The sequence below is a fragment of the Seriola dumerili genome, unplaced genomic scaffold (assembly GCF_002260705.1).
Source record: "Seriola dumerili isolate Sdu_G_001 unplaced genomic scaffold, Sdu_1.0 BDQW01000801.1, whole genome shotgun sequence".
Classification (NCBI taxonomy): domain Eukaryota; kingdom Metazoa; phylum Chordata; class Actinopteri; order Carangiformes; family Carangidae; genus Seriola; species Seriola dumerili.
This window is the reverse complement of record NW_019175056.1, coordinates 259085-272962: the sequence shown is the minus strand read 5'-3', so window position 1 is coordinate 272962 and position 13878 is coordinate 259085. Positions and strand designations below refer to the sequence as shown.

The window sequence follows — 13878 nt, the reverse complement described above, 5'->3', positions numbered from 1 at the left end:
CATGGTGTTTCTCTGCTTGATTTATCATCCCTTCTATTTGCCCACAGTAATAACTTTTTAATTACTTTTATTTTTTCACCCAAAGGGACAAACCGGGGTTATTACAGGTCAGTGGCTGAGATACTGGAACACGGCAGAAGTCCAGTTCAGCAAGAAACGACAGAGATCGTCCTCCTGTGAAAAAACGAGCCCACAGGTCGTCCGTGCAGCAGGTCGTTATGACCCACAGTTAGGTTTTGTTGCTAGGCGACATCTAGTGGTCGTAGTAATGATAACCGGAGCAAAGGGGAAAAGTGTTGGTGACGTAGTTTAAAGTCCACGTCAGGAAGAGGTGGTGGTCGACGGATGGGTGTTCGATTCCCGTGCGTAAAACAAACCGTTTATATTGTAACCATGGCAACAAAGATACATCATCTAATGTTGGGGAAGTACTTATTTTTAGCCCAAATCACGATCTTTTCCTGAACCCTAACCAAGCTATGACTGTTATTATAATAACCATGGCGACGGAGGTTCGGTACGCCCGCTGCCGTGGAGGCGCTATTTCAGGAGTCGTACCTGTGCGGTTGCTCAGGTTGGAGGACTGGTTGATCATTTCGGGGTGACAGGGTGTTTCCGTGTTCAGTAAATGGGACAGACGCTGCAGAAGAAGAACCTCTAGAAGAGGGATGAGGCGCCAATAAAGAAAATCAAACAGAAATCGCAAAGTGGAGAAGATTCGGTTTCATAGGAAGAGCAATTTCTGGGAGTTCAATACATTTTCAGGAGCTGGAAATCTGGGTTAGTGTCTTTGTTGGCAAAACCACAGTCGTATAATTTAGAGACTGGCCTTCTTGTTATTATTATTCTAACATCCCATATATCTGATAGAATAAGGATACCCTTTGTTCTCCACTGAGATAAAGAACAGGGTTAACGTTAACAATGCAATTTAAAGGTGTTCACACATTCCTGTGATGAATGACATGACGTGAATGGACGAGATTATCGTAGCTGTACAGGTTCTGTGTTGTGGTACAGATATAACAAAACTGATTAAGTAGAGCAAAACAACAATTTCTCCTAAAAATAGACTGAATAGTGAAGTGAACTGATATCATGCTGTTCCCATATCTCAGCAATTAACTCGTTGAGTTCAATGCGAACGTAACTGACAGAACTGACGGCCAAACCTTCAAAATAAGATCCAAGTTGTAATAAACTGGAATTATCCTTTAAGAACAAGAGTGTTGTAAACGAGAGCACAGGAAACTGGGTCTGGTGTCTTAGGTTACGTAAGCAGAATCAGGGCCAGCATATAAGCAGTGGCGGACGGTGGATGCGTAGAGCGAGGACAGGAGTTTGAGAATAACAGAGAGAGGCAGAGTGGATGTAGTTAGAGGGGAAGTGAAGGAGCGCCAGGACGGAGGACTGTGGAGACCGAGGAAACCAGAGAGAGAGAAGGAAAGGCAGAGTTAAGCAAAGAGGTGAGAGGCCAAGAAAAAGAGAAGTAATGTGTGAGAGAGTGGGAGAGGACAGAGAGAGAAAGTGTGATGCAGAGGGAGGAGGGAGGAGGGAGGGGGTGGTAGCTGTAGCTGTGTCGGTGCTCGTGAACGCTGTAATGCCGCGCTCTAATCCTTGCATTAAAACCTCTTCCGATTCACTAAGGCAGATTACTGACATTTTCCCACTTTCCCCTCCTGGCCCCTCACTGAACGATGACCAGGGCGTGCCCCTAACTTTTGTCATGTGCAAAGAAAAATTTTCTTTCTGTTTCTGTTTGTTTGTTTGTTTTTTTTCCCTTCCATCAATATCTCCTCAGCTATCAATACTGCTGAACTGTGAAGGGTGGGGTGGGGAGAGGAATGCTAGCGCCCACGCTGAGTTTTTACATACTGCACGCCTCTCATATCTGCCCTGGGGGTCCCCCCCGGTCCGCTCGTGCCTGGCATTCAAACCGCAGTTCAACTCCTGCCTCTCCATCTAAATATAGCCCATATTATCGTAGAAAGAATTACCATGTCCTTCAAAGTCATTAGAAACCATTATGAGAAGCCTTTGCGCCCCAGTGCTCAGAGTGCAGGTGTGTTGGAGCAACTCTTTTCTACCTGCTGGCTGACTATACATTCTGTAAGACTCCATCATATCAGCATTGTAGCACACTAGTTATTTCAGATTTATCCAGCTGATACTCTCCTTTGTCTCTCATTAAAAATTGCACAGTTAGATGCTCGTCTCTTAAGTTAGCCCTTTAGCTAATGTGAAGGTTGCTGCTGCTACTTCAGAGGAAAACCCTGTCTCATTTTCTGTGCACAAACATTTGTTGGTGTGTGAAGTGACTATTGTTCGTGGGAAACCATCCGAAGGAATATCAGACAAGCCTCGAAACGTCACTTTAGATTTGTGTATACGACTTATTTAACACCTATAATAAGACAACGGCTTCAGTTTGTTCCATCTCCTTTATGTCGAGGTTGATCACAACGGGATGATCACTCACTATAAATGAGGGGTGATTATTGCTAATTGTTGGCATTTAGTTATATATACAGTATATATGTGCATGCATGTGTACTTGGGTGTATATGCACACAAGGACATATATGAACTGAGACGATGTACATATGTCCCAAGCTAAGGTATAGCGTGTGCATGCTTGTATATTATATTTGCATATAGATACGTACAATACACCGTTTTTACCACTGACAGAAATCATCAAGCTCCAAGTTGTAATAAACCAGAATGCTCCTTTAAAGCTGGACTTTGTGTAATAGTGTATTATTTAACTGTGTGAGGATGGATGGGGAGTCAAACCACCGCAAGCCTGGCTCAACACACAAGTCTCCTTTGGAGTGACACAGATTGCACGTTCAGAGAAGGTTGATAGAATCTTAACAAGCTTACAGTCCAAAATAAGATTATGAACGCTCCGGTGGTTCCATTATAATTGCACCCTCTGCGTGTCCTTCCTCACCTCGGCAGGAACTTCAGTTGGGCATTAAACCTCGACTGGGCCTGGATGAAGCCGGTCTTCGGTAAGATCTCCATGTGTTTCCTCATTTCCGGGCACACCTCAAAAGTCACCTTCAAGGCCGTGCTGGCTCTGTCGCACACACAGGATGAGAGGTGATCAAAGGTCTCGCAGTTTTTCCTGTCTCATTAATTGCTGCAGCTTTACTCGCTTTACTTTGCATTAAACTTTTTAGACACTTTCTTTTACTAGTGATTAAAGCAGAATTATTATGCATGCATGTTAAAATAACACACCCCCTATTTACAATCCAAATTTATTGACCTGTTCATATCAGCAAAACTCTTATTAGTAACAACATATTTGAGGCACCAATAACATTAATAAGTTATTTTATTTCCATGATGCCTGCTCATTGAAGCTACAGCATGTTTAATGTTATAGAAAGATAATAGTTCAACGGTTTCTGCTTCATTATAAAGGTTAACCTTCTCCCTCCCTGTTGTTGGATACTGAGCTGAGCCGATCAGATTGAGGATTCTTCACATGAGCGTCCTGTACAACGCTTTTCCTTGCGAGGATAATTTGTTGACCTACAGTTTTTGGGGTCCTCAGGCAAGATCCTTTCCCTTTTAGCTCATTGATACAAGAGAATAACTAAAATATATCATAGGTCATTGACACTTTGAGGTGCAGTTTTTCAGGCGGCAGAATGTCCAGTGGACATCACAGGGCAAACCTCTTATCCCTCGAGGACTCAGCAAGGACAGAGAAAAGCCGTCCGTTTGAGTGACACCTAGAGAAATTGCCTCGTATGGAGTGATGTACCCCGAGTCCATATCATTCAGGTGACCCATTTTCCAGGGAGCTCCAACAGATGGTTGCGCCTGTGGCTACGAGCCAGTTATAGCTGAGGTTTGTGATATAAATGGCTCCTCACCTTGGGAATTCTCCATCACATCCAACAACAACCCACACTCACACACCTCTATGAAACAATGACAGCACGAACACACTGTGGTGTGCTCGTAACATTTTGTTATGTCTGCTTTCATTTCCAAAGACACAAAGGTGAGTGACGAGCGGGTTGTGGCCAAACAGACTTCGGAGGACTCTCAAATGAAATGACCCGCTCTGTGCGAGGTCAAACAGATGGTTGTTTCCCCGAGGCAAGGACGCTCAGGGACACTCGTGAGATATTAAGTGCTATCTTTATTCCAGCCAAATGATAACCTTCAAATCACTCTTGGAGGAATATTCATGGATACATAATCATTTAGGGTAATTAGGCATTTTAATTAACAGGGGCATTTAGCTGATCTTGCCTTTTTTTTTTTTTTTTTTCCTGTGACCAGTTTATTTCTGAAGTAACGTTTAATCGTTTAAAGGTGAGTTCATGGCAATTCACTTAATTCGCTCGCTTGGGATAAAGAACGCACTGATACTCATTATATAGTTAACCTTCACATTATCTTTTGTTTTTTTTCTTTAATTTGGTCACAGATTTACACGTTGAAACAATTTGATTTCTGTAATTCAGGGAAACAAGTTCCTAAAGTTGAAGAATGCTTAATGAGAGTCGGGTCTTGTCGTCCAACATTAGTGGCTGAACTCTCTCTCTAAAGCTCTTGAGACTGAACAGGAACAAATAACTGCTGTCAGGTTTTAAAATCTTGTGGGAAGCCCTCCCAACAGAGTGGAGGTTATTGCAGCAGCAGATAAATGATCATGGGTGCAAACTCTGGCTGTTAAAGTTCCTCCAGACATGTTTTAAACTCTGCAACAATCCTCAGCTGTGATTCATCTTTAGTTTAACGTGTTTTCACACATGAAAAGTGGGGGAAAAACATAGTTAGCATCATGTATTTAGTATTTAGTTTATGTTGTTTGTTAGCTTGTAACTGGCAGTGGCTGACACAGTGTTAGCGGTTGTGCTAATGCTAGCTCTCACTCTCTCTGTACTGACAAGATTTTAAGGTTTATTTAGCCCCGCCCCCCGCTAGTTGACAGGATTGGTTCCTTAGGTTTGTGACGCAGTGTTCAAGGTGGAAACACTCAGTCATGGTGTTAATGATTATTTCACTCATCATCTTATATTATATATAAAAACATCATATGGACGTTAACGAGGTGAAACACTGGGGTTTCATCTTTAAAAGACACTGAAAACTGTATGAAAAGACATGACTTGGGAAACTTGGTATTTTCCTTGGGTTTGGTTGAAAGTGCTATTTTTACAGCCTACAACATTCACCCACATCTCTCACTCCGCCATGTGCTGCTGGTAGCACCAGCTTCCACACTGTGACTGCACACCCTTTGTGTTTCTGTCATTTATCTCCAATAAAATAACTCTCTGGCACGTGAGCGTGGCGTGATTCCCCTTCCTAGTTTGAGGCAGTTTACTCGGGAACCTCTGTGTTCTGTGCGTCATGGCCCTTTCTCTCCCGATGTTTGGAAATACAAGAGTTTTTTTTTTCACACAATAAAGGCAAAAGGCTCAAGAATAATTTGGAAAAAAAAAAAAAGAAAAAGGTCTGTGAACCATTTTTTTCAAACTATAGAAGAAGAAATGCAGCAAACGGCGTCTCCTGAAGTTCAGACAATGATTATAGTGTTAGAGAGAGAGAAACAGCAAAAACAACATGGTCGTTTACTGTTTCTGTAAGATTCCTGAAAAGCTGACAGCGATAATGACACGTGATTGTTGAGTGAAACAGTTTCAGGTCATGTTGCAGAGAGATCGCTCGTGTTGAGTCTGAATACCTGAGTTATTCTGGACTGTGAGTGCCCACAGCTACAGCAGTGCCTCTGCCCTTTCTTGAAAGGGCCAGGTGGCTGCGCTTGCTTACTCCACATGTACTCCAAAGCCTCACGGGATACCAAGCCTTCATGGCAAGGGTTCTAGGCAACAATCCCCACAATGCAGCACTGTCAGCTTTATACTGAATAAAATATTTAAAAAAAAAAAAAAAAACCAGCTGGAAGAATAGTTTTTTTCTTTTCTTACCATCTAATGTTTCTATTACTCAAGCCAAAGAACAGAGGACACAGGTTGGACTCTGACAAGGTGCGGTGGGAATATTAGAAATGCAGTAAACAGGGAAACCGAGGACAGAATGCTTTGTGTAGCTGGCTGGTTGTGTTTGTTTGTGGCCTGAGTTTGGGCAGGGATGCTCATCTCCCCAGCAGGTGCCAGTGGAGGAGGGTTTGAAAAGAAAAAAAAAAACAACAAAAAAAAAAACTGTTCCTAAAAAGAAAAACTCTGCCAACTGAGCTCAGAATATTTCAATCATTGGCTCACAAGCAAAAGTCAAACACTGCACATTTTAAAGCCTCCTAAAAATTCTTTCAATTAGTCGGAGTGATATTCAAATCACTGGCTCACAGACAAGAGAGACATATTCAATTATGCGTGTACTGTTCTCTTTAAGAATCTGTCACAAACTCCGGAGGACTTGTGGGATATCTACTCATCTACTCAAAGGGAAAAGTGACAAATCGTAAGATGAAAGCAGCAGCTCTCTTATTGTTTCCCCAAAAAGCCTGCCAAGTTATTTTGTGTTCAAATTACTGTCTTGGAGGCAGAGTGACATATTGCATAGTTTGCTGGTTTCAAACTTCAAAGCTGCTGTTCACACTGATGCTGTCATCGTCATGTTGTCACATGTGCTGGTTTGCCAGCGCACCAGATGGCAGTTGTCACAAATACCCCACCCCCACACATGCACTCCCTCCCCCCCACGTGATGTGACACAATGACTGGCTAGGTGGTGGACCACACGCCTGTTAATGTTAGTCTTAATCTCCTCTGCGCATCATAATGTATCACATCCATAATCAAAAAGGATTTACTGTTGTCCCGTGCTATTGTGTGGGCCAGGAAGCGTTGTGGGGATGTGAGCTTACCGCCTGCTCCCTTCCATCATCCTCTGTTTAGGAGCATTTATCAGCTAATACATCTCCATTATGTCACATCCGCACATTTGTTGAACATCTCAATACGGCGCTCAGTCGTGAGCGTAGTTAGGCGGGGAGTTTTATGTTGGGCTGGCTGAAAAGTAAGCTGGCCTTGTCAATTTTAAGGGATTTCCATGAGCCGTTTTTCTGTGAAAATGCCTGCTTTGGCAGAGACTGAGTATGTAAGGGGGTTTTAGTATTGCATTCAGCAGATAAGCCAGCGTGCCACGTCAGCAGTCCATGCTACTTTCCAAACTCTACTCCAAGGACGTTGGATGACAACAAATAAAATGATTAAGTATGACATGCACCACTCATTTCTGCAGGGGTTTTATACAGCCTCTTGAATGTAAACACTCTGAGATAGTTTGTTTTGATTAATAAAACTAAACTAATGCTGTAATCAAGATTTCAGAGCTTCAAATTTCAGGATTTTTTTGTATTTTAAGGATCTAGAATTTATTTAATCATTTCAGGTATTTTTGATTTCATCTATCTTTTTGTTATTGTTACAGTCTGTGACAGAATGAGCATAAAGATGTTGTTTCACACTGTTTTGTCAGTGCCTCTGAGAAGTGCTGACACTGTGTGGGAGTTCACGACCTTCTTGTCTGCATGACTTCAGTCTCCTACACACCTGTCTACCAGGTGTATTAAACACTATTCAACATGACTGTACTAGTGTTGGCTTCTCTTTGTAGCTGCTCGAGCTCTCAGGACTAGCTTCCCTGCTATCAGCGACACAGCCGTTAGCATCCTCGTCACTGTCATCAGATTGCGTCCGTATGAAAGACGTCTGGGGTCGACGTCTGTCCGTCTTTGGTTTTTAGAGGGATTTGTAAGACATGTTGGAAAGCTTTTATTGCACTTAATGTAACGAGTTGTCAACCTGTCTCTGCTCCACTCTGTGAGTGTGTGTGTGTGTGTGTGTGTGTGTGTGTGTGTGTGTGAGTGTGTGGGGGTGGGGTGGGGTGGGGTGGGGGCAGTGAAACAGAAAGCAGAGCAGAGAAACACCACCGTTAAGACTCTCACACTGAGCTGAAATCAGATGAGTGCAAATAAATTAGGTAAATAACAAATAAAACTTTCTCCTGACATGTTTTAGTTTAACACTTGGTAGCTGACAGTCCACAGTCATTTCTCATTAGCTTGGATTGGTGACTGCTGTTCCCATTTGCTGAAGCAATTCATTCTTTTGGGATATGCGATGCAGTCCTGACTTTCCAGACAGTTTACCACATTATACATGTTTTTTTTTTTTTGACAAGATGCTTCCTCCAGTAATACAGCAGCCTTTTTATCATTTTGAAAGGCCATCATTTGCCCCATGTTGCCCTGACAAGTCATACAGTATATTAAAGTGGTGATTATCATAATGACACTGTTTACTGGCATGCAAATAAACCCAACTTTCCTACGTAGCTGAATTTGCAGTTGCACAGTTTTGGTGCCGGAGGGTTAAGTGTCGTATGGAAACTTTGCTCTAGCATTTGATTTCCCCGGCGCCGTACAATATATGGCGTCCTGTGCACCAACTGCCTGTGTCCAAAGTGATTTTACCCGGAGACTGACGATGTTAGAGAGCTCTGTGTGAACCTGTGGTGGCGAACATTTAGTCTCACTTAAGTAAACTGTCCAGTAAAGAAACTACAACTCGTCCTGAAGTGAGAAGCTGGTGAATACTGTGCTGTTCCTTTGGGAAGAGACTGTATTTCTGTGTGTGGTGGTGGCACCATCTGCTCAAACTGTACATGAAAACAGAGTTCAGCCCCAACCGACATCAATACTGAAACTGATTACAAAGATAGAAGTTTAATTTATGGGTGCCTTAGTTTCTGAATAATTTCCTTGAAATTAACAATTATATAATTATATAATTTCTTCGGTACAAAGTTTACATGCAGCTGAAGATGAAAAATATGAAGTTTGCTTTTAAACAGCCACTTATAAAACTCTGGTTCACTCTTACAAACTCCAATGAGGCAGCACTCACACCAAGCGGGCAGATTCCAATTTCTTTATAATTAGCACCAAATTACTGACTCTTGTCCAAGAAACTTCCCAAAACTAACAAAGACTTTTTAATTAATTTTTAGGAAATAGGAAACTAAGGGACCCGTAAAATAAAGGGACACACAGAGAGCTCATGTTCCAGGCCAGCTGGCCTTTAACACTACAGGTGCCTGATGTTTTAAATTAGCAGTAGTTCAGACACATCGATCTGAAAACTAATACAGTTCAAATAAGATTTTGTACAGTTTCTTAGCGCTCTACTTTGTCCTTGTACCAATGTTGTCTGTAATGTTGCAGATGATTACTTTAAGTGATACCAGTGTGGTATTAAATAACATCTTACCGACATATCTCTTTAATCTGACTTTTCATTTAGAGCAATATTATAGATTCAGTCTTTGTTTTCTAACCAATGGTTTCATATTTAATTTTCATCCCTTGTGTTTACTTTATGTTATTGTGTTTTATTGACTTTTTCGAATTTGTTTTTAACTTTTTATTGTTTTGTCTTGCTACATGAAGCCATTTTAGCTGCGTGTTTGTATGAAAGGTGCTATATAAATAAAGTTGAGTTGAGTTGTTTTTATGAGAAAATAATTCATGTCTTATTTGGTGAATTTGTTTAGAATGAGTGAGTTTATAAATGTGCTGCAGGGATTTTTGTTTTACTTCATGAACACGTAGTATTTTACAGTAAATACTGTGTTTTGTTTTGTGGACTCACTAAGAACCTTTAGGTCGTTCTCTTGGGTTTTCATTGCAACCTGTGCAACATGCATAAACAGATTTTTCAGCGCTACAGTGCAGACGCTCTGGAACACACCTGCTCTGCACCACGATGCTGTCTTGATAGAGGCGGTCAAACATGCAGATCTTCAGATCAATGCTGGGCTGAACCACCCACACAGGGATGCTGACGGCAGTGCCCCTCACCTGGATGGGTATCTGTGTGAAACAACGAGTCTTCAATCGCAGATGATTTACATAAAATAACACTGATATGAACAAAAAATCTTGCTTTTCTCTCCGTGACATTCACAAGACAATGAACATGTTGAGTCTTACTGGTTTGCTGGATGGGTCGGAGAACTTGATGTGGAAGTCTAGTGTGGTCTCTCCTGGAACAGTTGGAGTGAAAACAACCTCCAGTTTGATGCTGTCAAAGGGTCCGATCTCCACCTCTGTAACCTGAGGGAGGGGTACATCAAACAGAACAGGCAAATATTTGGTGCTGAAATATTTTATTTTACAGTTCAGTGTCTCTGAGAAAGATTCTACTATCACTCTAGAAGACAATGTAAAACAACCAGTTAAGCTTGGTAATGAACATTAGATGAGCCCAGTGGAAATGTAAGCTCAGGCTATGACCTCTACAGATTTTCACTGAGCTTTATGAGCTTTCTCTGCTTGAATTCTGATGGTGAAATAATGCCCACAGGACAGAGTTTAGTTGAACTGTTTTACTTCATGGCACAAAACCATTTCTGACCATATACAGGAAGCTGAATTTTCTCAGATGAGCAACTTTAAATGACAATAAAACGACAGTGAAAGGTGGTGTGGGTCGTCTGCTCTGCTACAGAGCATCGAGCTTGTGAGAGCAATAATAAAGAACTGAAGAGAGTATCTGCCTCAGCGCTGTGGAACCACGATAGCTTGATGGATAATCCACCATTTAAGACATCAGCCTTCAACCATAAATTGTGAAAGTATCAGTCGAGATGACAACGATCGAGCCGTGGGCATGTGGGCACACGCGATACACACACACCCAAAACAAGCACAGAGGGAGAGGCGATGCACCATTAGCTCCCTGCCAGAGAGACGTAATGTACCCTGAACTACTCCAGAACTTCACATGGGCCACGAGGCACAAACAGCATCAGCGCTAAAACAACAGAGTCTTCTACAGACAGAGGGGATCGGCTCATCGGAGACAGAGCAGGTGTCTCTCTGGCCGTCCAATCACACCTGGTCAGATCCATCAGAAGCAGTTCGTTGAGTTCAATATCTTCATATATGACAATGTTCATACCAACAGCTGCAGAAGATCCTGAGCAAATATATCTCAATGATAAACAGATACATAATGTGTATGATATTTTATCTAAAGTTAGTTTAGTCCACGTGCATCTCAACACGACTGACAGGCTACAGCTACGCTAGCAGCTCTGTGAGGTTGTGCCTTGGCACTGCACTGCTATGAGCTAAGTGCTAACCACTTAACATGCTGTTGTTAAGGAGCTATAATGTTTATTATGTTCACCATCTTAGTTTAGCATGCTAATTAGCACCAAACACAAACCTGATCTTTTGACCGGCTGTTGGTGTTTGAAGAAATGATCTAAGTGAAATAGGATTCATCCTCTGAGGACTAAAAATGTCTGAACTAGATATTGATGTCAAGATGACGGCGCTCACCTGGTGCTCGATCTATCTACCTTTCATACTACTACTACTTACATTTCCTAGACTGAAGTCATTGGTGTCGGGGGGGCTCTCGTCTTCCTGGGCCTCTGCATCGGTGGACACACAAGCCTCAGGGACGGCCTCTGGAGCGGCAGCTGAAGCCTCTGACACTGTCACACATCGACACACAAAAAAATTCAACCGGATGGTGGCAGCGTCACCATCGTCAGTACTATCACACCGTAATCAGTAAACTTTTTCCTGTTGGCAGAGAGAGCACGCACTTCACATAGTTCTTAAATATGAGAGAGGGATGAGCAGATGTCATGAGAATCCTGGCAGGTGTAAATAAATAAAGTACCACTATGAGCAAGAATCTCAACACTAAATCTGATGTGACGTATGTGATGTAAAAAACAAAGCTTCTGTCCAAAATGTAACATCAGCAGCCGGTTGGCCAAGAACAACCTCTCTTCACAATGGCAGGTGAAAAAAAGAAAATAGAAAGAGCCACTTCAACACAGTTTTTTCCCAAAGCTAGCAGAGCAGAAGTAAAAGACTGAACAGCTTATCAAAGCATCAGTGGAGGAAAGTGCTGAGTGCAGCGATGAGACTTCAGATCTGAGAGAACATAAAAGAGAAGAAGCCTCCTTGGCACCAGCTGTGAGAGCAAGGTGAACCCTCTGCTTAATGTGTGTGTGTGTGTGTGTGTGTGTGTGTGTGTGTTCTTTTGCTTTTCTTATTACAAGAACCAAATGTCCTAACAGGAATAGAAAGATGAGGACAATCACACACAGTTACTCTGTCACTGTTGCATATAAATCATTTTCAAATAGATCTAACGTTGTTTGTTTTTTCAATACTCAATACAAAATATTATAAAACAAGATTATCAGTTTACAGCTATGCTAGTGGCTCTGTGGGGCTGAGCATTCCTTTGAGCTACATGCTAATGTCAACATGCTAACATGGTCATAATGACAATGCTAACTAGCTGATGTTTAGCGGGCATCAGTGTTCGTCTTAGTTTAGCATTTTAGCACTAAACACAAAGTACAGCTGAGGTTGATGGAGACATCGTTAGTTTTGTATGTGTTTGGTTATAAACCAACCTATTAAACAAATTGAAATGTTGACCTTATGATAACACTAAAGGAACAGTTTTCAGATCACCAAATATATGGATGTATGTGTGATAATATATAAGGATTCATCCTGATGGGAACATGAATGTCTGTATGAAAAATTCATGGCAATCTATCCAGTAGTTGTTGAGACATTTCCATTTCAACCAAAGTGGTGGATTGATGAACATACCAAAAAAAAAAAAAAAAAAAAAAAAAAAAAAAAAAAAAATATATTATATATATATATATATATATATACATATATATATATACTGTATATATGGGTGAAAAATATCAGCTTCAAACATATTTTGTAAGGCACAAGGGTGTTTTAGGACGGGTGCTTGGTACTTAGACAAGTGGGGAAAGAATGTAGAGACAGTCCCAGATTTGGCAGGTGCAAGTACAGGTTCAGGTTTCATTCTTGGGTCCATGCAGGACTCTAGTTCACGGTATAAACTGGTTCTTAATATGTATGATACCTTCGTGTGGTTTCTCTTGCTGCGACGTCTCAGAAAGCTCCTGACTCTCTTCTTGCTTTGGTTGGATTCCTCCGGTGGACGCGGATGCGGAGCTCTTCCGACTGTCAGATGTTGTGTTTTGACTGCTTGTCTCCTGTCAGCCAACAACACATTGGCATTATTTAGCTTTTACACATGAGAGTTTATTCATATGACTGTCTTTAGACCTGGTAATGTTGACCGACTACACACTCTAGTCACCCTGGTCTCTAACTCAGCTGTAGCTGCAATGAAATTCACTCCAACACGCTATTGAAAGTCTGACCTGGCACGTGTGGGCAGAGTCCTGAGATGGCAGCTGGACACGGACGGCTTCTGGACTGAGACGTGTGGAGGTGTCCAGGCTGAAGAGTGTGGCCAGCGCACCCTTGTTGGTCAAGGTGAAAGTCCGTGAAATAGTCTGGCCCACCACGTGTGAACCGAAGTTGATTAACTGGCTGTCAACCTCCAGCTAGAGAGACGATATATTCACATGCAGTAATTATCATATGCAGTGATAAGCTGCCAGCTTCAGTACATAGTTTTACATACATTAATACATATACGTGAATTGATTAAATAATACACAGAGTATAATTAGACTGTTATATTGGGATAGATAGGCAGTCAGTGCTGTTTTTCAATAATCATTGTTCCTACTTGGCCACTATATTTGCCAACAAAATCCATCTTACATTAACAGGTATTCATGTACAGCAAGAAAAAAATGTCCTTTCAAGACAGACAGAACGCTATGAGACAATTACAGAGTCATTCATAATGTCCAGTAGTTGTCTCCAGGTTGGCGACTGCACACTACTCACATCACATTTCTTTATGGTGCATTTGACAGGCACAGAGAAGGGACCTGCTGCTGATGCAAACCGAAGCTCTCCTTCCAGGTCCTCGTTGATCT

The 13878-nt window shown here is 41.8% G+C and overlaps 1 protein-coding gene across 1 annotated transcript in view; it reads right to left on the bottom strand.

Moving 5' to 3' along the window:
- The window catches only part of cfap74 (cilia and flagella associated protein 74), a 46844-nt gene that overhangs the window by 17201 nt on the left and 15765 nt on the right, over nt 1-13878 (bottom strand). Inside the window, exons 13-19 of the mRNA XM_022765976.1 lie at nt 13787-13876; nt 13249-13434; nt 12945-13077; nt 11390-11505; nt 9992-10114; nt 9750-9871; nt 2957-3085 (exon numbers count right to left, since the gene is read on the bottom strand). Coding sequence (XP_022621697.1) covers nt 2957-3085; nt 9750-9871; nt 9992-10114; nt 11390-11505; nt 12945-13077; nt 13249-13434; nt 13787-13876 — 899 coding nt within the window. The remainder of the gene's footprint in view (nt 1-2956; nt 3086-9749; nt 9872-9991; nt 10115-11389; nt 11506-12944; nt 13078-13248; nt 13435-13786; nt 13877-13878) is intronic.